Source organism: Gymnoscopelus braueri (genome assembly GCF_963280865.1).
Source record: "Gymnoscopelus braueri genome assembly, chromosome: 13".
In the NCBI taxonomy this organism is placed as follows: Eukaryota; Metazoa; Chordata; class Actinopteri; order Myctophiformes; family Myctophidae; genus Gymnoscopelus; species Gymnoscopelus braueri.
In genome coordinates this window covers 9,294,861-9,317,624 of record NC_137615.1, presented here as the reverse complement: position 1 = coordinate 9,317,624, position 22,764 = coordinate 9,294,861, and the positions used below count along the sequence as shown (strand labels likewise).

The 22,764-nt window shown below is 41.6% G+C and overlaps 2 protein-coding genes across 3 annotated transcripts in view; one reads left to right on the top strand and one right to left on the bottom strand.

Moving 5' to 3' along the window:
• Nucleotides 1-53: 53 nt before the first annotated feature.
• On the bottom strand, nt 54-9,147 carry slc16a3a (solute carrier family 16 member 3a; the record flags this gene model as incomplete). The annotated part of the gene is made up of 5 exons (XM_080448128.1): nt 54-484; nt 3,902-4,082; nt 5,628-6,238; nt 7,953-8,096; nt 8,925-9,147. The coding sequence occupies 5 exons, from the start codon at nt 9,145-9,147 to the stop codon at nt 54-56; spliced, it is 1,590 nt and encodes a 529-aa protein (XP_080304254.1).
• Nucleotides 9,148-19,810: 10,663 nt separating this feature from the next.
• dus1l (dihydrouridine synthase 1-like) overlaps nt 19,811-22,764 on the top strand; it is a 13,787-nt gene continuing 10,833 nt past the window's right edge. The window contains exons 1-2 of one of the 2 annotated variants that reach the window (XM_080447283.1): nt 19,811-19,879; nt 22,397-22,647. In XM_080447283.1, coding sequence (XP_080303409.1) covers nt 22,411-22,647 — 237 coding nt within the window. In that variant the 5' untranslated portion in view covers nt 19,811-19,879; nt 22,397-22,410. The remainder of the gene's footprint in view (nt 19,880-22,396; nt 22,648-22,764) is intronic. The other variant, XM_080447284.1, reaches the window with a different exon arrangement.

The following is a 22,764-nucleotide window of genomic DNA, read 5'->3' as shown; positions in this document are numbered from 1 at the left end:
CGAACGGGATTCGTCGATCAGGTATTAGCTCTAAATGAACGGTCTCAATGTCGTCACAGGCAAGTCTCAGGGTTGGCGCTGGCCGCGTCACCGTTTGGCTGTGGCTCCTTCGGGAACCTCTCCACCTCCTGTGAGTCCACGGCCGTGCTCTCCACCCTCGCCGCCGCCACGCCGCCTTTGTCCGCCCCCTTCTCGTCCGTCTCCTTCTCTTGCTTTACCTCTTCGGACTCGTCCTTCTCCTTCTCCGTTCCCCCACTGCCCCCCTTCTCCTCGCCGTCTGTCTCGTCCTCTCGTGGCTTGTTGAGCTGCTCCATCTCGCTGGCCACCACTTTGCCGTTCTCCATGTCGGTCGTGGTGGGCTCGGGGACCTTCGTCTTGATGCACAAGAAGTTGCAGATGGCCAGCACCAGGGAGGACAGGACCACCTCGCACCCCGCCAGCAGGAAGACGTACATGTAGTTCTTGGTGTAGTCGAGCAGCTTGCCTGAGAGGATATGAGATAGAAGATGAGATGACATAAGCCATTATCGAGAAACATTCATGTCATTCCAGCAGCCAGGGACCAATAGATAGGCCAATTAAATGCAACTGGGGGTGCAACTCCTGGTCACACCAAGATCTCTTGCCATGCAATACTTTGGTTAATTGATTTACTTTCCTGAGGTGTAGCTGATTTTGTCATTTTGATAGTGACCTTGAACTTTGAGCTGAAAGTTTTTGGGGCAGTTTCACACACAGCTCTCGCTCTCTCTCTCTCTCTCTCTCTCCCTCTCTCTCTCTCTCTCTCTCTCTCTCTCTCTCTCTCTCTCTCTCTCTCCTCTCTTCCTTATTCTACTCTATCTTTCGGTGTGTGCTCTGTCCAAAGTATTTTTTCCGGTTTGCACATATCTATTTTTAGAGGCAAATGAGAGTGCAATGCTTTCCCTTCCTGACCATCTCCATTCCAAAATTCCAACATACTAAACTGAGTGATCAGGCCCGGTTAATGTCTGACTACCATCACACAAAATACCACCGATTATCGGGCACAGGTGGCTTCTCAGCGGATTGCTGACAACACCTTGGTGTGTTCAGACCATTAGACAAAGGAAGTGCAGTTGACAGTTCTGCTTTTGATTGCATAGTTATTTTCGGTAGCAGCATTTTTATATTTCCTGTTTTTTTCTTGTTTTTCTTCACCCCCACCGTCCCCCCAAACAACATATTTTGTTATGTTGTGTGCTCTCGGTTTTGGTGCTATAACATTCTTAGAAGAGGGGCAAAGAGATGGATTTAGGAGCTACAGTACATGATGTGCTCAGTGTAACTGTACAGTATGATGTGCAACCTACAACAGCTGGTTTGTCCACCCAAAAAAGTTCACTGACACTTACAGTACCACACACACACACACACACACACACACACACACACACACACACACACACACACACACACACACACACACACACACACACACACACACACACACACACACACACACACACACACACACACACACACACACACCTCAGGTTCTAATTCAGCTCATAATCATCTTTTACTCCCTCTTTGCTCCCTATCTAATGTAATGTCCATTAAAGTCATTCCACTGCTAGACTCTCAAGTGGTCAAGTGGTCAGGACTCAGGAGACACCAGTCTTCTCTGTTAAGGGACTTTCTTGCCCTGAATTTATCCTCTTATCGACCTTACTCCCAGGCAACAAACTGACCTCAACAAGCCCCATAATGAACTGTTTGTTCTTGTTTATGTTCATGGTTTATGTTTATGCTTGAGGTGGTTATGGTTAGGGCCATGGAGTCAGGATTTGTATCATCCTGAGAGGAAGTGCTTGACTGAATATTCTCAGGGGCCAAGAATTCCTCATTGCTGTCCTCTTGCTGATGCAATGGCAGCGTAACGTGGTTTTAAATTCCTGCTGTGCTCTCTCTATGGACTCGTGTTGATAGGATTCTCCCGCCGTTGCAACAGAGGAAGGAGATTCAAGGGAAATGGACTGAAAGTTGATTGAGAGCACAGAGGAGGCGCAAGATATGGCCAACAACAGGAGATTTGATTTGTTTTTTTTATTCAAAACGAGGATATTCAGTTTCAGCTTCACCCAGCTGATGGCTGCTCAGATGGTCATCATGGATAGAGCACCCAGGGAGGAGCAGTCAGGGTGTAAGTGTCTTGCTCAGGGACACTTTGACACATAGGCCGGGGAGGTGAACGGGTGAAATTCTGTTTACCAGACGGCCTCTCTACCCAGTTAGTTACGACTGACATTAAAACTTGCATAATATCGCTATCAAGGGCCGTTCACAATGAACACTATAACTATAAAAAAATGTCAAGTGGATGGTAGAGTTCACACCACAACTATAAGAAATACCAATGGTGAACGATATAGTTATAGTTATTGTTATAGTGCTTAAGTGTGAATTGCCCTTTAAGGGATATTTCACTTTCAAACATGTGTGGGGTCATTTTAACGTCTACTCAGGCTTTTGTGAGCACCCCAGACAGTTTTTTAAGTTGCTTCATTCAGTATATACTATTTAGATATTTGATATTCATTTTATCAGACGAACCCATTGCAACTTCAAACATTATAACCATTGCAACTCCCAAAATTATAACCATGTTAGATTAATTGAAAACACATGTCCTTGGTTCTGGTGACTGATAATTGTCCTCCAAATAATAATGTGAGGGGCCGTGTTTTTTCAAAAAAAAAAATCATTTATTTCATTTTATTTTATTTGAGTCATTTTACCCAAAAAATCTAAAAACTTAATGAAAAAAGTAAGTGAAAACACAAGGCCCCCTCACCAATTAGAAGGACAATATCAGTCACCAGAACCAAGGACATGTGTTTTCAATGAATCTATCATGGTTAAAATGGAGTTTGAAGTTACAATGGGCTTGTATAAGAAGGGGGCGTGTCAACTATCTAAATACCGAATCGAGCAGTGGTGGAAAGTAACAAAGTACATTTAGTTAAGTACTGTACTTAAGTACGATTTTGAGGTACTTGTACTTTACTTGAGTATTTCCAATTTCCAATACTTTTACTTCTACTCCACTACATCTCAGAGGCAAATATTGTACTTTTACTCCACTACATTTATTTGAAAACTTTAGTTACTAGTTACTCTTCAGATATAAATCATGATATAATGAAACATACATTAACCACTTTAACCCTATTTTATACCTAGGCTATTTGAAAATAGCCGATCTACAAGCTCACAACGTGTCGCATCGCGACGCGTTGTGAGCTTGTAGATCTGCTATTTTCAAATATTTAGTACTTTTACTTTTGGTACTTTAAGTACATTTTGATGCCAATACTTTTGTACTTTTACTCAAGTAAATTTTGAATTATGGACTTTTACTTGTAACAGAGTATTTTTATATTGCAGTATTGGTACCTTTTACTTAAAGGGGTAGTTCACCCCCCAAATAACTTTTTTTCTATTGATTACTCACCCCATGGAGCCTTGAATTCATGGATATTTTTTTGTTTTTGTCGCATTCCTTCCTTTATTATTTGATTATAATAAATTTAGCCCCATTGATTCCGGTAGGAGACACAAATGCATTTGTGTCTCCTACCGGAATCAATGGGGACACATTTATTATAATCAAATTATTGGCTTAGGAATGTGACAAAAACAAAAAAATATCTATGAATTCAAGGCTCCAGATGGTCAGTAATCAATAGAAAAAAAGTTATTTTGGGGGTGAACTACCCCTTTAAGTAAAGAATTTGAGTACTTTTTCCACCACTGGAATCGAGCAACTATTGCTAAAATGAGATGATATTTTAAAGTGAAACATCCATTTAAAGCAGAAACACCATTAAAATAAATAGTATGTGTTTTTTTCCCCAGTGGTTTTGATGTGTTCTCTTACCAGCGCCGGGTGGGCCCACCAGCACAGCCATGGCCTCCATGAGCAGGACTAGACCAATGGCACTGGAGAACTTCTCCGTGCCAACGATCGCCATGAGGACCTCAAACTGGAGCGCGCCCACCATACCGTAGGAGATGCCGAAGAAGATGCAGAAGGCCGTCAGACCGCCATAGTTCGTAGCCTGCAAACCAGAAGGAAATTAAGGCTAATTAATTCTTCATCCACTGATTTTGTCAACCCATGATGCGGTCGAGAGACATAATGAGTATGAAAACGTCTTTTAAGCAGTGGTGTAAAGTAACTAAGTACATTTACTCAAGTACTGTACTTAAGTACAGTTTTGAGGCACTTTTACTTTACTTGTCTATACTTTTACTCCTACTCCACTACATCTCAGAGGCAAATATTGTACTTTTACTCCACTACAATCATTTGAAAACTTTAGTTACTAGTTACTTTGCAGATATAAATATATGACATTATAAAACATACATTAACCACTTCAGCCCTATTTTATACCTAGGCTATTTGAAAATAGCAGATCTACAAGCTCACAACGCGTCGCATCGCAACGCGTTGTGAGCTTGTAGATCGGCTATTTTCAAATATTTTAGAACTTTTACTTTTGTTAGTTTAAGTACATTTTGATACCAATACTTTTGTACTTTTACTCAAGTACATTTTTAATTCCGGACTTTTACTTGTAACACTGCAGTATACTTCTACATTGCAGTATTAATACTTTTACTTAAGTAAAACATTTGAGTACTTTTTCCACCACTGATAATGAGTATGAAAACATCTTTTAAGCTTGTCATGAGAAAATCAGGTGTTAGACAGAATGTTGTCATTGTGTTGGTTTTGCACAGACCATATAATGCCTAGTGACTCAATCATAATGTTTATTAGTAGTGTCATAGCAGGTTCTGGTTTACGTAACACTAACCCCTTTCAAATTTAAAAAGTGCTCACAAACCACTTTTATTACTTCACGAAAACATAATATTTGATATATTTACATGTTCACAACATACTATAATATGACAGACTTATGTTTTCAGATGATTAACTTCCAGTTTTTCCTCACCTTTTTTGTATTTCTTAGACAAGCCTCCTTGCAGTGTATTCCTAATATAATGTAAGACCGAACCCTAAACTCTTACACAGTGGTGGAAAAAGTACTCACATTTTGTACTTAAGTAAAAGTATCAATACTGCAATGTAGAAATACTCTGTTCCAAGTAGAAGTCCGGATTTTAAAATGTACTTGAGTAAAAGTACAAAAGTATTGGCATTAAAATATACTTCAGTACCAAAAGTAAAAGTACTAAAATGTTTGAAAATAGCCGATCTACAAGCTCACAACGCGCCGCATCGCGACGCGTTGTGAGCTTGTAGATCTGCTATTTTCAAATAGCCTATGTATAAAATAAGGCTAAAGTGGTTAATGTGTGTTTTGTAATATCATAACTTATGCCTGCAAAGTAACTTGTAACTAAAGTTTTCAAATAATTGTAGTGGAGTAAAAGTACAATATTTGCCTCAGAGATGTAATGGAGTAGAAGTAAAAGTATTGGAAATTGGAAATACTCAAGTAAAGTACAAATACCTCACAATTGTACTTAAGTACAGTACTTAAGTAAATGTACTTAGTTACTTTCCACCACTGCGTCTTACATAAGTAAAACCACCAGCTCTTATCATTTTTCAGGAACACTCTTCTCACCTGAGATCCCACCAGGTCGGCGACTCCGTTGAAGAGCATGGAGGCGCTGAAGAAGTAGACGCAGCGAGGCCGCACCCACTTCAGCCCCGCGATCCAGCCGCACGTGGGACGCGAGAAGATGTCGACGGCGCCCAGGATGGTGAGCAGCAGAGCCGACTTGGTGTCCTCGTAGCCCAGCTCCTTGGCGTAGCTCACCACGAACACCGGCGGAACGAACAGGCCTATCACCATGATGGAGGCCGCCACCGTGTAGATGACGAACCCGCGGTCTCGGAACACGGAGAAGTCCAGCAGCTTGCGCTTGGGCTTCGCTTCCGCCTCCTTCCCTTCGTCCTCCTCCTCCTCGGCGAGGGCCTTGGCGGTCTTGGGGGGGCCGACCAGGGGCCTCATGAGGGCGGCGCAGGCGCAGCAGTTGAACAGGATGCCCCCCAGGATGAGGAAGCCGCCCCTCCAGCCGTAGCTGTGGGTGAGGAGCTGGGCCAGCGGGGAGAGGCAGCACAGAGCCACGGGGCTGCCGGCCGCCGACAGCCCGTTGGCCAGCGGACGCTTCTCGTCGAAGTAGCGGTTGAGCATGATCAGAGAGGGCTGGAAGTTCAGCGCCAGACCGAGACCTGCAGGACACGGGAGGAACACGTACATTTAGGGTTGTCCGATATTGTCTTCTTTTTTTTTTTGCCGATATCCGATTTTCCGTTATTGCCTAATTTCCGATTTCGATATCAACCGATACCGACTACATGGGCTGTATGCTGGCTATTTTCACCAAAACTAAACTAGTCAGGTAACAACATCACATATCTCCTGTCATGGAATTAACACATTATGCCTAATTTTATTGTGATGCCACGCTGGATGCATTCATAAATGCCTACAGCAGTGTGACTAATAAATGAAAACTGCTACCAATATTATCTGATAATACCAGGCGGGGGGTTAATATCGGGGGTGCATATCATCGGACATCTCCACTTCCATTGACATTTAAGAAATGTTTCTGTCTGTCTGTCTGTCTGTCTGTCTGTCTGTCTGTCTATCTATCTATCTACTGTATCTATCTATCCAGTGGTGTGTTCTACCGTGTTATGCTATATACGTAGAGTGACCTGCAGAAACTCTTCATAGCCAAGCTCAGCCCTCTACTAACCATTTAATCCATTAAAAACGCGCTACCGCTTCTCCACGACCACGCGCATGTCGTGCAGGGAATGATTATCGTATCCCTCCGAAAAAACCTAGAACACACCACTGTGTCTATCTCTATCTATCGTACATCTGGCTCATCTAACGATATGCCTGTCTCCTAGCCAGTGATAACTGAGCAACTAAGTACATTTACTCAAGTACTGTACTTAAGTACAATTTTGAGGTATTTTTACTTTACTGGAGTATTTCCAATTTTCAGTACTTTTACTTCTACTCCACAACATCTCAGAGGCGAATATTGTGCTTTTACTCCACTACAATTATTTGAAAACTTTAGTTAGGGCGCGCTCCCACCAAGAGTTGGCTGGCCGCTGTTAAACGCAGGTTGTGCGCGGCCACAGTTTTTTGCAGCCAGCGGATTCAAAAAAACGCTGTGACGCACCTGTCACTCACATTCAAGACCGTCCCCGTAGCCCGCACCGCCTGCTGCCTTGAGCACCATGGTGCTTCCTGAATCTTGGGACGGTCTGCCTTCAACTCACCCGATTGGACAGAGGGAGAAAATCGGCTCCTGCCTCCAGCAGTTTTATGCTTAGTCGCGGAGAGCAGATAAACGCAAGGTCTGCGCGACAAGCGGAAAAATCTGCTCTTGCGTGAATCCATGCATTTACATTGACAATGCATTGGCAGATTCTGCCCCAGAGGTAAAATAAAAGTGCGGTGGGAGCGCGCCCTTACTAGTTACTTTGCAGATATAAATTATTTTATCAAAAAACATACATTAACCACTTTAGTCCTATTTTAAACATAGGCTATTTGAAAATAGCCGATCTACAAGCTCTCAACGCGTCGCATCGCGACGCGTTGAGAGCTTGCAGATCTGCTATTTTCAAACATTTTAGTACTTTTTCTTTTGGTACTTTAAGTATATTTCGATGCCAATACTTTTGTACTTTTACTCAAGTAACATTTTGAACACAGACCTTTTGCTCGTAACAGAGTATTTCTACATTGTGGTCTTGATACTTTTACTTATAGTAATATATCTGAGAACTTCTTCCACCACTGCTCTTAGCCTAGCCTAGCCTAGCCTGTCCCGTCTCTGTGTGTGAACTTGTTAGGACGCAGGCAGGGGGTCAGAGTATAATATTGAACTGGGGGTGTCCTGCAGGGTCACTTGACCTGTGATGACTCCGACACAGAGGTAGATGTGGAAGATGCTGGTTGCAAACGAGGCCAAGATCATCCCCAGGGAGGCGAACAGACCGCCCACCATCATCACCGGGCGGCAGCCGAACCGGTTCACCATGGCGCTGCTCAGAGGACCTGCACAAGACGCATAATAAGTATGAAAACATCTTTTAAGCAGTGGTGTAAAGTAACTAAGTACATTTACTCAAGTACTGTACTTAAGTACAGTTTTGAGGCACTTTTACTTTACGGGAGTATTTCCAATTGTCTATACTTTTACTCCTACTCCACTACATCTCAGAGGCAAATATTGTACTTTTACTCCACTACAATCATTTGAAAACTTTAGTTACTAGTTACTTTGCAGATATAAATATATGACATACATAAACCACTTGAGCCCTATTTTATACCTAGGCTATTTGAAAATAGCAGATCTACAAGCTCACGACGTGTTGTGAGCTTGTAGATCGGCTATTTTCAAATATTTTAGAACTTTACTTTTGTTAGTTTAAGTACATTTTGATACCAATACTTTTGTACTTTTACTCAAGTACATTTTTAATTCCGGACTTTTACGCACACAACAACAGTCAGGCTGTGTTAATCCACTGTTAATGGTCGGGACCCATGATTGGGTCACACGTAAATATCCATTTTTAATGCATTAAAAAAATGCAATACTTTATGTCGTACATTTTACTACATTTATTTGACATTTATGTACATGTAGTTACAGTACAAGTTACTTTGCAAATCTGACTACGTCTTTCACTACTGCATGCACAAAACATAGTCACACAACAGTCAGGCTTGTATGTTGTGACTATATTTGCTTGTATGTGCGTGCGTGTGCGTGCGTGCGTGCGTGCGTGCGTGCGTGCGTGCGTGCGTGCGTGCGTGCGTGCGTGCGTGCGTGCGTGCGTGCGTGTGTGTGTGTGCGTGTGCGCGTGCGTGTCATACCCGAGCCGTAGAGCATGGCCAGCAGCAGGGAGGAGATCCAGGCACAGTCGCTGTACCCCACCCCGAACTCGTGCATCAGGTCATGGAAGAAGACGCTCATGGTCTTGGGGAAGGCGTAGGAGAACCCCGTGATGACGAAACCTCCAAACAGCACCGCCCAGCCCCATCCCCCGTCTGGGGCCTTCACCCCGGTCGGACTGTCGTCCAGTGCCACACCTCCCATGATCCTCTATTCTAAGGGCTTGTGACAGCGAGGCTGAGGAGAAAACATCAACAACAACAGTGAAGGGTTAGTATTGTGGTTGAATCAGAAGTGATACCCTCTTAAACCCCTATATACTTTGTTGACCGGGGTCCCCCAGGGGTCTATACTTGGTCTCGTCCTTTTTTCCCCCTTGTCTTTGCTGAAATTATCACCTGCAATTAAACAATTAACAAGCTAACAATGCGTCATGTTGCGATGCGTTGTGAGCTTGTAGTTTGGTTATTTTCGCCGAATGTTCGCCCCCAGAATAGGGACACAGGAGTGAGTACATGACGGTTAAAACCCACTCTTCACAATGATGTGTGAGTCAGGATGGGGTGAACTCCTTCAGGGAAGATAAATCATTCCCTCCTCCCTAACAGACCTAACCTGACTCCATTGATTGAAGGAGGCCTGATGGACCTGACATGTGAACCAGTGTGGGTCAGTCAGGCTCCCTTTTCTGATGACACACTGTTGGGCTCCAGTTAAAAAAGAAAGTTTATTGTACCCAAAAAGTGCCCATTTTGGGTACAATAAACACCTTTAAAACGTTTTATTAAACCCAAAAGTGTGCGATCGATCAGATTCAGTCTGTTTTGTTTTCAGCTCAGCACCTGCCTTGGGACTGGATGTGTGAGTTCTTCCTCATTCCCTTTTCTGACGGGACACAGACTGGGTGGCTGGTTCAATACCCACGTCAGCCAAACACACGGCCAAATTGTCCTCGAGCAAGACACTGATTCCCTCACCTGCATCACCTGTCCTGTCCCTGAACGAGGGTTTCAGCGAAATTTTTAAACTGTAAATGTTTCCATGAACATTTCATGAACCTTTTCTTTTAGCCACTTAAACCCTATATAGCCTACTTCATTGACCGGAGTTCCTCTGGGCTCGAGAATGTTACCGTGCAATATTTTTTCATCTGATTCCTGGATAACAAGATTTGCTAAAGAAGAGGCCTGTAGGAGTATAGCCTGCCTGCACGTGTCCATTACACTAATCATGTAATGGCCAGCGAGGTAGCCTGGGAGGAAACGCAACGGGCCCCAAAGATTTACAGTTTCACTGAGTATGTGGGGCGAGGATGGCTTTTAGAACCACGGCCACACATCACGGCCATGACGGACGGACACACACACACACACACACACACACACACACACACACACACACACACACACACACACACACACACACACGTTTTTATTACTATACTTGTGAGGTCATTTTGGCATTTTTAACTGTAAGCCTAGAGCAGAAAAATAGCCGATCTACAAGCTTGAGCTTGTAGATCGGCTATATTTCGGTGCATGACAGACTGGCACGCAACTATGTATAAATCATGTTTAACTCTAACTCCAACCCCTAAACCTAACCTCTAAATGCCTAATCCTAACCCCAACCTGAATCTTTTTCTAAAAGTAAACATATCTCTAAAAATCTATTTTCAACCATAAAACAACTATTTTTTCTTGTGAGGACCAGGAAAATGGTCCTCACAGCATCTATTTATCATGTCCTACTAATACTTGTGGGGACATTTGGTCCTCACAAGTATAGTAATACAATACAAAACACACACACACACACACACACACACACACACACACACACACACACACACACACACACGCACACACGCACACACACACACACACACACACACACACACACACACACACACACATACACATACGCATGCACGCAGACAGACCATTTCCCCATGATTTCCCCATAGCTTCATTCCTCCTTGCAGTGAGTCAGAGAGAGAGAGACAGAAACTGTTTTCATACAATAAATGACAATGTAGGCTATTGTACTAGAAAGGACTAGGAATGGAAGCAGTACGTTTTTAGGCTATCACACAGACACACACACGCACACACACACACACACACACCACACACACACACACACACACACACACACACACACACACACACACACACACACACACACACACACACACAAGAAGAAATGCTGACTCGAAAGAGAACGAAAATGCAATTTGCTGAATAAATCATGACACAATAACATTGTATAGTGTTGTGGTGGACCTCTGTTCAATATTACAGCATTTTATTATTAAAAAAACTATAAAACCTCCAATCATGACATCTATCTGAGGGCCCCCACATCCTGTTAGCCATCATTCTCTGAGAGTGCATGAGCAGTCAGAGTGAGGTCGAAATAGATCTCCTTTTCCCCGAGATTTCAAAAGAGAAAAAGTCACCACTTTTGTACATGGGAATGATTTTTGCGGTTTTCATTTTCATGTGGAAAATGCCTGTCAGAAATGATAGATTACTTAGCATATCTATTCATGTTCTGTTAAAAGAAATAAACTATTCATTCAAAGAGTGATGATCATTGCTTGTTGCTTAGGCCAGTGATTTTTCATTTCAAGGACCGACCCGGTTTGATATGCATTAGGCCATCATGGATACAAAATGATAATTGGAACCCCAATCTACAAGGTAAAATCCTCACTTCGCTGAGAGACAAAATGGAACTACACTCTCAGAGTTACAGACCCGTAAGGGCTCATTCTGACCCCTGGTAGTCCTCAGACCCTACATGGAGAAACAGAGGCTACACATAATGAACTTGTTGCTTCATTTAAGACAATCAAAATCACCTCAGTGAAAACTGGGCTTAATTGTTGACTGAGGTTTAGTGGCCGTAAAGAAAGAGCAGTCCTGAGTCTCCAGGTAACAGGGGGGCCTTCTATCCATGTTGCAACGTGACCAGCCTAAACAAAGCATGCCATGCCTGGTAACTCAGTCAATATTCCCTTGAGCACCAGACCATGGCCTCATATAGACCTGCAACATGTGAGGCTACACAAAATATTATAGTATTATCATGTAGCTATGCTTGCATTTGGGCCATAATTTGCCACAAAAAAAAACATAGACTTACACCTGATATATAGCCTATGCTGCCTACTTCTACATCTTCAAGCTCACTAGGCCTATACACATTGTGAGCTTGTAGATCTGCGCTATTGTTTTGGCACAACAAGCAGATTGTTGCTTGAAATAATCTGATGTATTTCAGTGTATAGAAAATCCCATGTTACTGCCCTGCATTGAGGTAATAATATGATAGTAATCATCATGGGATATCATGTTTCATATAACATCCATCGACACTGTCTGATTAGTGATTACTGTCTCATTACGCGCACCTCCTCCTCAGTTGGTGCGCTTAATGAGCGCGCACGGACCTGCGTGCGTCCTGCGTGCTTTTTGGGGGGGTCATCGTGCATGTTCTTGTCGGATCATCTTCACTCACTCCAGTCTATTATTTCCACTCTGGTGGTCAAAATAGAAATGCCTTAAAAAATTACAAATATAACAAATCCCCAACAAACTCAGAAGGCAGAAGAACCAATGCTGCTGCGTGGATGCCATGGTCTTCATCAGCCAACAACAGCCAGTCAGTGACGTCCGTCTGTGACAAGCGTCATGGAACCACTTGTTCCTGGTTTTCGATTTGTTTTACATTTACAACTCTCACATGTACATAAACGTTCAGATTTCAAATATAAAGTGCTGACCCCCATGCCACGGATGTAACAAGTTGAACCGGCAAAGGTCTAAGTACCTGTATATTCCGTATTGTTCAATAAAAAGCTTTTTAATCCGATCACCGGCCATTTTCTTCGAATTTTCTCCGATGCTTTCAACTACGCGACACTACTGGTTGGGAAGTGTATTGCACTCTGATACATTACCAAACAATAAAAAAAAATGGCCACCGATCGGATTAAAAGATACAGGTACTTATACCTTTGCCGGCTCAACTTGTTACATCCGTGGCTCGGGGGTCAGCACTTTATATTTGAAATCTGAACGTTTATGTACATGTGAGAGTTGTAAATGTCTAAAATCAAAAACCAGGAACAAGTGGACCCATGACTGTCATGGTATGACAGTCATGTTTCAGGGCTAGGCTATACTCAACTCTATATATTCCGTATCATAGCCTCGTATTTTGTATTTCACAGACATGGGCACAGCTCCTGAGAGAAACCTGTTGCTTCTGACCCATAGACATTAACTGCCAACTAATAACATCGTTGCAACCCCATGATCCCCAGGCCAGGACTCTATTTCCCCCTCTACACCCAGGCCAATCTCTTCACCAAAAAATAGCAGATCTACAAGCTCACAAGTTACAATACACAGGAGGACCACAATGGAAACAAGCCCCTAGGGAATTTTGTTATCCTTTTAGCATCATTGTATATACACTGTAGTAGCCTACTATTGGCAAACTGTTAATAAAGTAGGCTATTCAATCAATCAATCAATCAATCAATCAATCAAACAACATTTTGCAAAGTGATGCGTTCTGAGCTTGTAGGCTAGATGCTATTTTCACAGATTGTTTTCACCAGAATAGGGACGCTTCTAAGTTGTAAGGAAAGTCTGAGTGTTACATACTAAATACTTTAAATGAACTCAGGAATCAGCAGACTATTGATTGTGATCAATGACTGCCCTCATCATCAATCAACAAATGTTTTCACCTGCAATTCTCATGCAATTACTAATGACAAAAGATCACAGTGTTCTTCTTTCTTTACCAACCTGTTTGGTGATGATGCTGTATTCCAGTGTGTGTGTGTGTGTGTGTGAGAGAGTGTGTGTGCCTCCTCCCTCCAGCCCTGTGCACGCTGTGCGCTGCGCGTAATGACAAGTTGCAGAAGGAATCCCCGGGCTCACAACTGCAACAGAGGCACTGCACTGGGTCCTAAAGCCTGCGACGTTCACTTCATCCAGGCAGAGCACCGGTGAATGAACTATTTTTGCCCTTTCACTTCCCTACGTGAGAGGACGACAATGACTGTCTGACGCAAGTCCTACTACATACAGTACATGCACCGTTATTATGAGAATGAGCCAATGATAATGATGCATTGCATCATTATTACCACCAGTTAGTTAGCAGATAGGCTATGAACAGTGGTGTAAAGTAACTGAGTAAATTTACTCAAGTACTGTACTTAAGTACAATTTTGAGGTACTTTTACTTTACTGGAGTATTTCCAATTGTCTTTACTTTTACTTCTACTCCACTACATCTCAGAGAGAGACAAATATTGTACTTTTACTGTCTCCACTACAATTATTTGAAAACTTTAGTTACTAGTTACTTTGTAGAATTATTACATTATAAAACATACATTGACCACTTTAGCCCTATTTTATACCTAGGCTGATGCGACGCGTTGTGAGCTTGTAGATCTGCTATTTTCAAACATTTTAGTACTTTTACTTTTGGTACTTTAAGTACATTTTGATACCAATACTTTTGTACTTTTACTCAAGTATATTTTGAATTCCAGACTTTTACTTGTAACAGAGTACTTCTACATTGCAGTATTGATACTTTACTTAAGTAAAACATTTGAGTACTTTTTCCACCACTGGCTATGAATGAGAGAGGACTATTTAGAATAGAATACTTGCTTTTGCTTTATTTCTAGTCTAGTAGAATCATACAACCAAGATGCAATATACTGGAAATAGGTCAGTGATTCTCAACCTTTTTCATTTCAAGAACCCTCAGTTTGATATGCATTAGGCAGGCCATGAAACATATATATATACATTTTAGGGCCTATATATGTTTTCCCCCTTTTCTGTCTGCGACCCCAATCTACAATCTCGCTTGATAAGCTCTATGCTTCTCCCTGTCCCCTTTTTCGGCATTTTGGACACTTTATTATGCCAAATGGACGTGACTACCTGTACCATGGACTTTTGAGACTGTGCCACCGTGGCACCAAATTGTGGTGTACTTGTTCTAAATTGCACTGTAGTATATTATACACAGATATGTATTTGTTTTTGTCCAAACAATGCTGAAAATAAACTGAACTGAACTGAACAATACACTGTTAAATCAGTGTTAATTTAACGGAGAGTGTACAAATGGAACCAAATGGACCTGTAAGGGTCCATTTGGTTCCGTACACTGGCAGAGTTACAGAGCCATAATGGTCCATTTTGACCCCTGATGGTCTCCGGACCTGACGCTGAGAAACAGTGGAATAGGCTGCGAGTACGACATCGCTGTTGTCCAGCAGAAATCTCTAAGTTATTAAGAAAAGTTCAAGTTAAATATTTCAAAAATTTTGAACAAATAATGTGAACAAAAGTGGGGATTTATGGTCTAGTCTAGTCTAGTGGCAGTGTGCACAAGAAATGTGGCGCTGATTGGTCCAGCGCTTTGTGAGATTACCTCCGGACAGCCAGCCAGCCAGACACACACTCCCTGAATTTACATACGTCTGACCATTGACAGCTAACCTGTTTCAGAACCACCCCGTAAAAAATAAGCAAAGAGTAGTGGTACAAGGAATGAATGAGGAGTGCTAGGGGGGTGTGGTGGAGTCTGAAGAAGTGAGTTTTCAGACTCCGGTGGAAAATGGGGAGTGAGCATGCAGTTCGGATTGGGGGGTGATGGTGTCAGAGGTCATTCCACGGCACCACAAGGGAGAGGAGTCTAAGACCAGGGTGTTGTAAGAAAGGGAAGGGTATAGATGTCCTGTGTTAACTGATATAAGTGTGTGGGAAGGGTTGGATGATGTCTTAAAGGTAAGGGGGTGCCATGCTCTTGATCGCCTTGTAGGCCCTCACCAGTGTGTTGAATCGGGTGCGGGCAGCAACCGGACGCCACTGAAGGGAACGTAGAAGTGGGGAGACACGTGAAAATGTATGGCGGTTGAAGACCAGGCTTGCTGCACCAATGCACCATTGCATTCTGGATCAGCTGTAGGGTTTTGAGTGAGTACCAGCATTGTATACGATACAATGACCACACGTCAGTACATGTTACACTGCATACAATTGCAGTTGCGCCATGTTTCTTTTTCTTTTTAAATATTTATTTTAGATATGACATTTCTGACAAGGTTGTTGTAGCAAATAATAGACGGACAATGTGTGGGTGGAATGCCTATAAAACACCTCAGCCTGAACAAAACAATCAAGCAATTCATTGTTTGAGGAAGCCTGGCAGCTTGTTAGAGCCAATCATAACAATGGAGGGTTTACATTTGTGTCATGAGTGTTCTACGTGACCTACGTGCCCTCCCCTCGCTTGTCTACAGTATCTCTGCTTCTGTGTCTCGTAACGCTATCTCTGTAACTGATGAAGCAGAAAGGCCTGGAAATGAATACAGGAACTTTTGTGAAGTGGGCTCAGGGGGGGAATTGGGCACTTTTTACAAAGTGGGAAGGCAGCTGTAGTTTAAGTTTGTTTAGTTTAGTTTAGTTGGTAAAGTATTTAATAGCTATATCATATCAAGGGTACATTATTTTCCAAAGACGTTTGAGCGGAGAAATTGTGTAAATCCTGTCTGTTTATGTATGCTTGACACAATATCTTGTGTTTTAGGAACCATTATGGAGGGCAAAATGAGTCTGCTGTAAATGTAAATGTAAATGTAAATGTTGTACATTGAATGCTAATACTGCACCTCAATGTTCATTAATGTTTAGAAAATGGGTTCTGAAATGTAAAACGAGGCATATGCGCCCATTTCCCCCACAAACAAACGTGCCCAATTCTCGATCACCCTTTAGAATTACAGCAAACTCCTCATTGTTTAACTCTGAGAGTGAAAAAATGGGTCCTTATAGGTCCATTTTTTTAAATGCTCAGTGTTTAACTACCACTCAATGTTTTTTTTTGTTTTCAAATGTTCAATGTTCTGATTATGGAGATTGGCTCGGTGTCGTACCTTATCATTGCCATAGTAATGGAAGGCACGGGACAGAACAAGTCCAGCCTCGTGAGCTAGCCACTGTGTTCACTGGGAACAAATCTAAATCAACTGGTGAATCCTGCATTTTCAAGAGTGCACGTTCACAATGACTCAGCACTTCTATTCTAAGAACCTCTGATGATAGCTGGTGCACATCTGGCTTATGACCTGTATGCTAAACATCCTCTGTACTATCTAATAATATAGATATGATTTGAAACTAATTGGCGACCGTGTTCTGTGGCAGATATACTTCTAAGGGAAGTACTTTAAGCTTTAAAACTTTTTATTTTAACCACTTTAACGATTATTTTATACTTTGGCTATTCAAAAATAGAAGATATACAAGCTCATATAACGTGTCACTTCATGCCGTGTGAGCTTGTAGATCTCCAATCTTTTTTTCAAATTGAACTTTGAATATATACATATTTTTAAAGCGAACATTTTTAACTCAAATCTTTGCTTCTTGGGGTCCCTGGAACAAAATATTTTTAGATGGGGGTCGACACATCATTTTGGAGTTCCTTGACATGAAAAAGTGTGAACATCACTGATATAGCAGCATTTTCAGAAAACTGTTAGGATTTAGAAGACATTTTTATAATCGGCCTCAGGTTTTAATGTGTTCAAGTGCATTGGCCCTTCAGCCCTGTGGCCTTCAAACATATCTAAAATACTCAAATGTAAAACCGCTGTTATATGTGCCTCTGCTGTCCATGATCTCTATTGATTTGCCTCAACATTAAGATGACACGTTGCTATCGTCATAGACGAAGTGGTCAGTTTGGGTTGATATTATTGTTATTATTGATGTTCCTGTTGTTAGGGACAGAAGCAGCTCAGAGCTACACGGTCTGGTTGATAGGGACAAAAAATGGAATGGTCTGTCTGTCTGTCTGTCTGTCTGTCTGTCTGTCTGTCTGTCTGTCTGTCTGTCTGGACTCCGGAGTTAATCTCTCAAACTGCTGGACTGATCAGTGCCACATTGCACTGCAGGCCAAATAAGTAACACCATGTTTTTATGATATTTGAGAATCACTGTTTAAATACAATTTGAAAGTTTTTACTTGAATTTTATAATGGACACCAGCTTACTCTGGATGCAAGGGTTCTTTAATACTTGTTGAACCCGTCGTACACATTGTCAGGTTGCCCGTTGTACTCGTATGTCTACCTGTGTCCTTACCATATTACGGAGATCTCCCTATCTTCTCCCTTTTATGCCCATATATAGAGATCCCTGATGTCATCAGTATATATCTGTAGAATCGACGGTTCAGGACAACTGCTTTGGTGAGAAAATGGGCAAGTCAGTTCTAACCTCTCTATGGCAACAATGATTTAAATGAATTGCCCTAAATGAATAGGCCTAGTGCAAATAAACAATAGGCCTACATCAATCTTGATTAATGACACCACACTGTATGATGTCTCATAGTTCTTATGATATATAGACAACTGGACAATTGTTTTGAGGTGGGGCACAGTCCATTCTTAAATTGTTCCAAGCTTATACACGTACATCAACAGGTTGTGAACTTGACTTGCTTTTGGATGCCTTAATAAAAAGTCACTTCAAGGGTTCCACATTGTGCGGTCCTTCTTGCTTCTCGTTTGATCTGGTTTTGGGACCAGCACCTGCCTTCAAACGTTGTTTGGATGTGCACAACCTCCTTTGATCCTATTTGGTTGAGCGGAGTCCCTCAGGGCTCTATACTCTTGTCTTTTCTGCTTTCTGTTATTGCTCAACACATTGACCCTTGAGAAGGATGGGCGACAGCAGCAGAAAACCTGTCTCTCCTTCCTGTCAGAAAAGGAAACTGAGGCTACAATTCGCACATGCTCATCATCAAAATTGAAGATTGCAAATATGTTGCCTGATCTGAAGAGTCTAGATCAGTGGTTTTCAACCTTTTTCATGCCAGGGATGCCTAAATTGATATACATTTGGCCGCGGACCCCCATCTGAAAATGTTTTGTGCCAGGGACCCCCAGAAGTAAAGATTTGAGTTAAAAATGTTCGCTTTAAAAATACATATTCAAAGATTTGCACACATTTTCCAGGATTTTACAAAAATAGCAGATCTACAAGCTCATAGCGCGGCACTCGGTGCCGCGCTATGAGCTTGTAGATCTGCTATTTTTGAATAGCCAAAGCTAGGTGGTTAAAATGATTGTGATGCTATGTTAACTCATTTAGCTGGGGACCCCCCAATCTGGGAACCCAGGTCCAACTGAAAATGAAAAACAGCGACCTCTGCTGTTTGTTCAGTGCAGAATCTGTTCTTGAGAGATTAGGGACCCCCTGGTTGAAACCCACTGGTCTAGATCTCTGCTTGCAGCATTTGGATGGTAGGGTCATCTACAACATGAAAGCATGGAGCCAGCCTTCCTTGTATCAACCGGTGGTGTGATGGTGTGATGGATATTTTCTTGTCGCACTCTGGACTCCTTAGTAGCCTACCTGGTGAGCATCTTGTTGCATCTGTGCCACAAAGAATCTGTCAAAAAGTCTCAGGATCAGTAGTGAAAAATAACTATGTACTCAAGTACTGTAGGCTACTTATAAAAGTCTGAGTTAAAAAAATAAATACAAAAATAATTGTTTTGCTTAAAATAATGATAATAATAATTGTTTTACTTTACTTAAGTACATCTTGATACCAATACTTTTGTACTTTTACTCAAGTACATTTTTAATTCCGGACTTTTAATTGTAACAGAGTATTTCTACAATGCAGTATTACTTTTACATGTGAGTACTTTTCCCACCACTGTGCATACATACATAACATTTCATCCATAGACACAGACAGTCGCCGTCGGAACTGATTACCTCTGCCGTGTTGTTTCCCGTCGGTCGCATTTGACAGTTACACCAACGTGGAAGCAGCCTCGGTTTTCCAACATTTTGTCAAAAAGGTAAATACATTCCCAAAGCTAAACGTTTGATGAATAATTAACACATCGTAATAAACATGATGGGGGAAAGACGACGTAGGCTACCTACGTTATGCAATTGCTCGTCCATGTTTGTGCTTTGAGAATAAGCTATAGACTATTACATGATGTGTTTTACAACCATAACTGTACATGTTGGATGCACTGCATTACATGTGCTCTATCTCTATGTGTAGTCGACCAGGGGTTCTCAAACTGTTTCATGTCAAGGACCCCCAAATTGACACTTATTAGCCCGCGGACCCCCATTTGAAAAGATATGCCAAGGACCCCCATAAGAGAAGATTTTTTACGGTTCTAGCAGTGATTCTCAATCACTTAATAGTACAGTGTGGTACGATTATAAAAAAGGGTTCTAAAAGGATAACACAAAAAGCCCTGATGGGATATTGTTTCCATCGTGGTCCTGACTCTGCCAGATGGGGGCGGTATTGAGTAACTACGTTTCTCAAATAAGCTGTGAAACAAATGTGTGACGCAGCTTCTTTGATCTGGAAGCGTCAGGTTACCTGACTCCTGCGTATTCTATTAATAAAGGGGATTAGGTTAGACCAGTGGTTTTCAACCTTTTTTTTAGTGTCAAGGACCCCCAAATTGACACATAATTAGCTCAGGGACCACCATTTGAAAATATATGCCAGGGACTCAACCATTTTGTTTTCTTGGGGGTCCCAATCTACACAGTAGTATCATCATCAGCGCTCATTTAACTCTGAGAGTGTACAAATGGAACCGTTAGGGTCCATTTGGTTCCATTTGTACACTCTTAGAGTTACGGACACACAAGGTTCACTTTGGTTCCTAACTATTAATTTGTCTGGGGACCCCCTGGAACCCCCTCAAGGACCACTGGTTGAGAACCAATGGGTTAGACTATAGTCTATAAAACAGTTGAAAAGGAATACCATTACTATACTAATACTAATACTCCTATGTTTTATTTCTGCTCCAAACTTAACACATTTTGGAACGATTACTTCGATACTTTGTCCAAGGTTTTGGGTCTTGAAATACACAGGAACCCCCCTATTAGCCACATTTGGGGTCACAAGTGGTTGTGTTACTCGGACCAATTCCATACAATCAGATGTACTAGCTTTCACATCTTTATTGGCGAGACGCTGTATATTTTACTTCTATGGAAATCGTCTAAAGCCCCATCCACGTCCAGATGGCTCAGGGATGTAATGTATTATATCAAGCTGGAAAAGATTAAATATTCCGTAAAGGGCAATTCCGCTATGTTTTCCCATAAATGGGATCCATTTATCACTTATTTCAATTCACTACAAACTCTACCCCCTGACTGAGTCCCCCCCCACCCTACCTATCTTCCCCTCCCCCCGTTCTTCCCCCCTTTCTCTCTCCTTTTTCCTTTTTTTAAATTATTTATTTATTTTTAATTTTATTTCAATCTTTTTGTTAAATTTAACTTATTTCTATCAACAGTGTACACCCTCCCCAGTAATTTTTCTTATTATATTTCAAGTCTGTGAGTACCTGTATGATTATATATATATATATATATATATATATATATATATATATATATATATATATATATATATATATATATATATATATTCTTTTCTCTTTTTTCTTTTTTGTGGCTGTTCGTTTTATATACAGAGACAATGCCGGGTAAAAATGTAAAAAAAAAAGGGGATATAAATATAACTGTACATGCATATATCATGTCTGTGAAACCTAAATTGAATTCCCTAATAATAATAAAAAACTAATACTAATACTATTAAACCGTATGATATGATCACAGAAGCAATGGTCATGGATGCTGCAATCATGTCCATGTGTGGGTGGATGAGATATATTGTATGCACCTGCATGTCTTACAATGCATATTATTAGGTCTACATGATGCATATTGCATACATATGTATAATTCATTACTAATGTATCATTATTATTGTTATGTCTGTTTTTAAATAATTATTACAAATAAAACAAATGTATTATTACTATCAATTATTGTTTTTATCAACAACAAGAACGAAAACAAAACCGTTGCAAACGTATTTGCAAAATGCATGTTTAAACATCCTTTGTTGTCATTTAATGTCAAACACACTGGGGTTTACTGTGTACACAATGTGCTTTATAACCCTAATACTATTGTATAAACAAGTGCCTGTCTGTGTGTGTCTCTCTCTCTCTCTCTATCTCGCTCTCTCTCTATCTCTGTATCTCTCAATCTCTCTCATAGTGCCTTCCTCTTGTAGTTTGTTTTCCTTCAATTGATTACTATAGCTCATTAACACTGTTTCCAAAATTGCTGTCTATCATTGTTGTTATTATTATTATTTGTATTGGCGTTAGCAGTATTATGTCATCATTAACACTGTTTCCAAAATTGCTGTCTATCATTGTTGTTATTATTATTTGTATTGGCATTAGCAGTAAGTTTATGTCATCATTAGCACTGGTAATACATATAATACTGTTCTCCTTCTGTGGTAGCAGGCAGAGCTGTGATGGCGAAGCTCCAGGGCTTTGACTTCTGGAGGAGCACACTGAAGGGTGCGCGCTTCGTGGTGGCGCCCATGGTGGACCAGAGTGAGCTGGCCTGGCGCTTACTGAGCCGGCGCCACGGCGCCCAGCTGTGCTACACGCCCATGCTGCACGCCCAGGTGTTTGTCCGCGACGCCAATTACCGCAAAGACAACCTCTACAATGAAGTGTGTCCGGAGGACAGGCCCCTCATCACACAGGTGAGGGCACGCTCACACACACACACACACACACACACACACACACACCACACACACACACACACACACACACACACACACACACACACACACACACACACACACACACACACACAC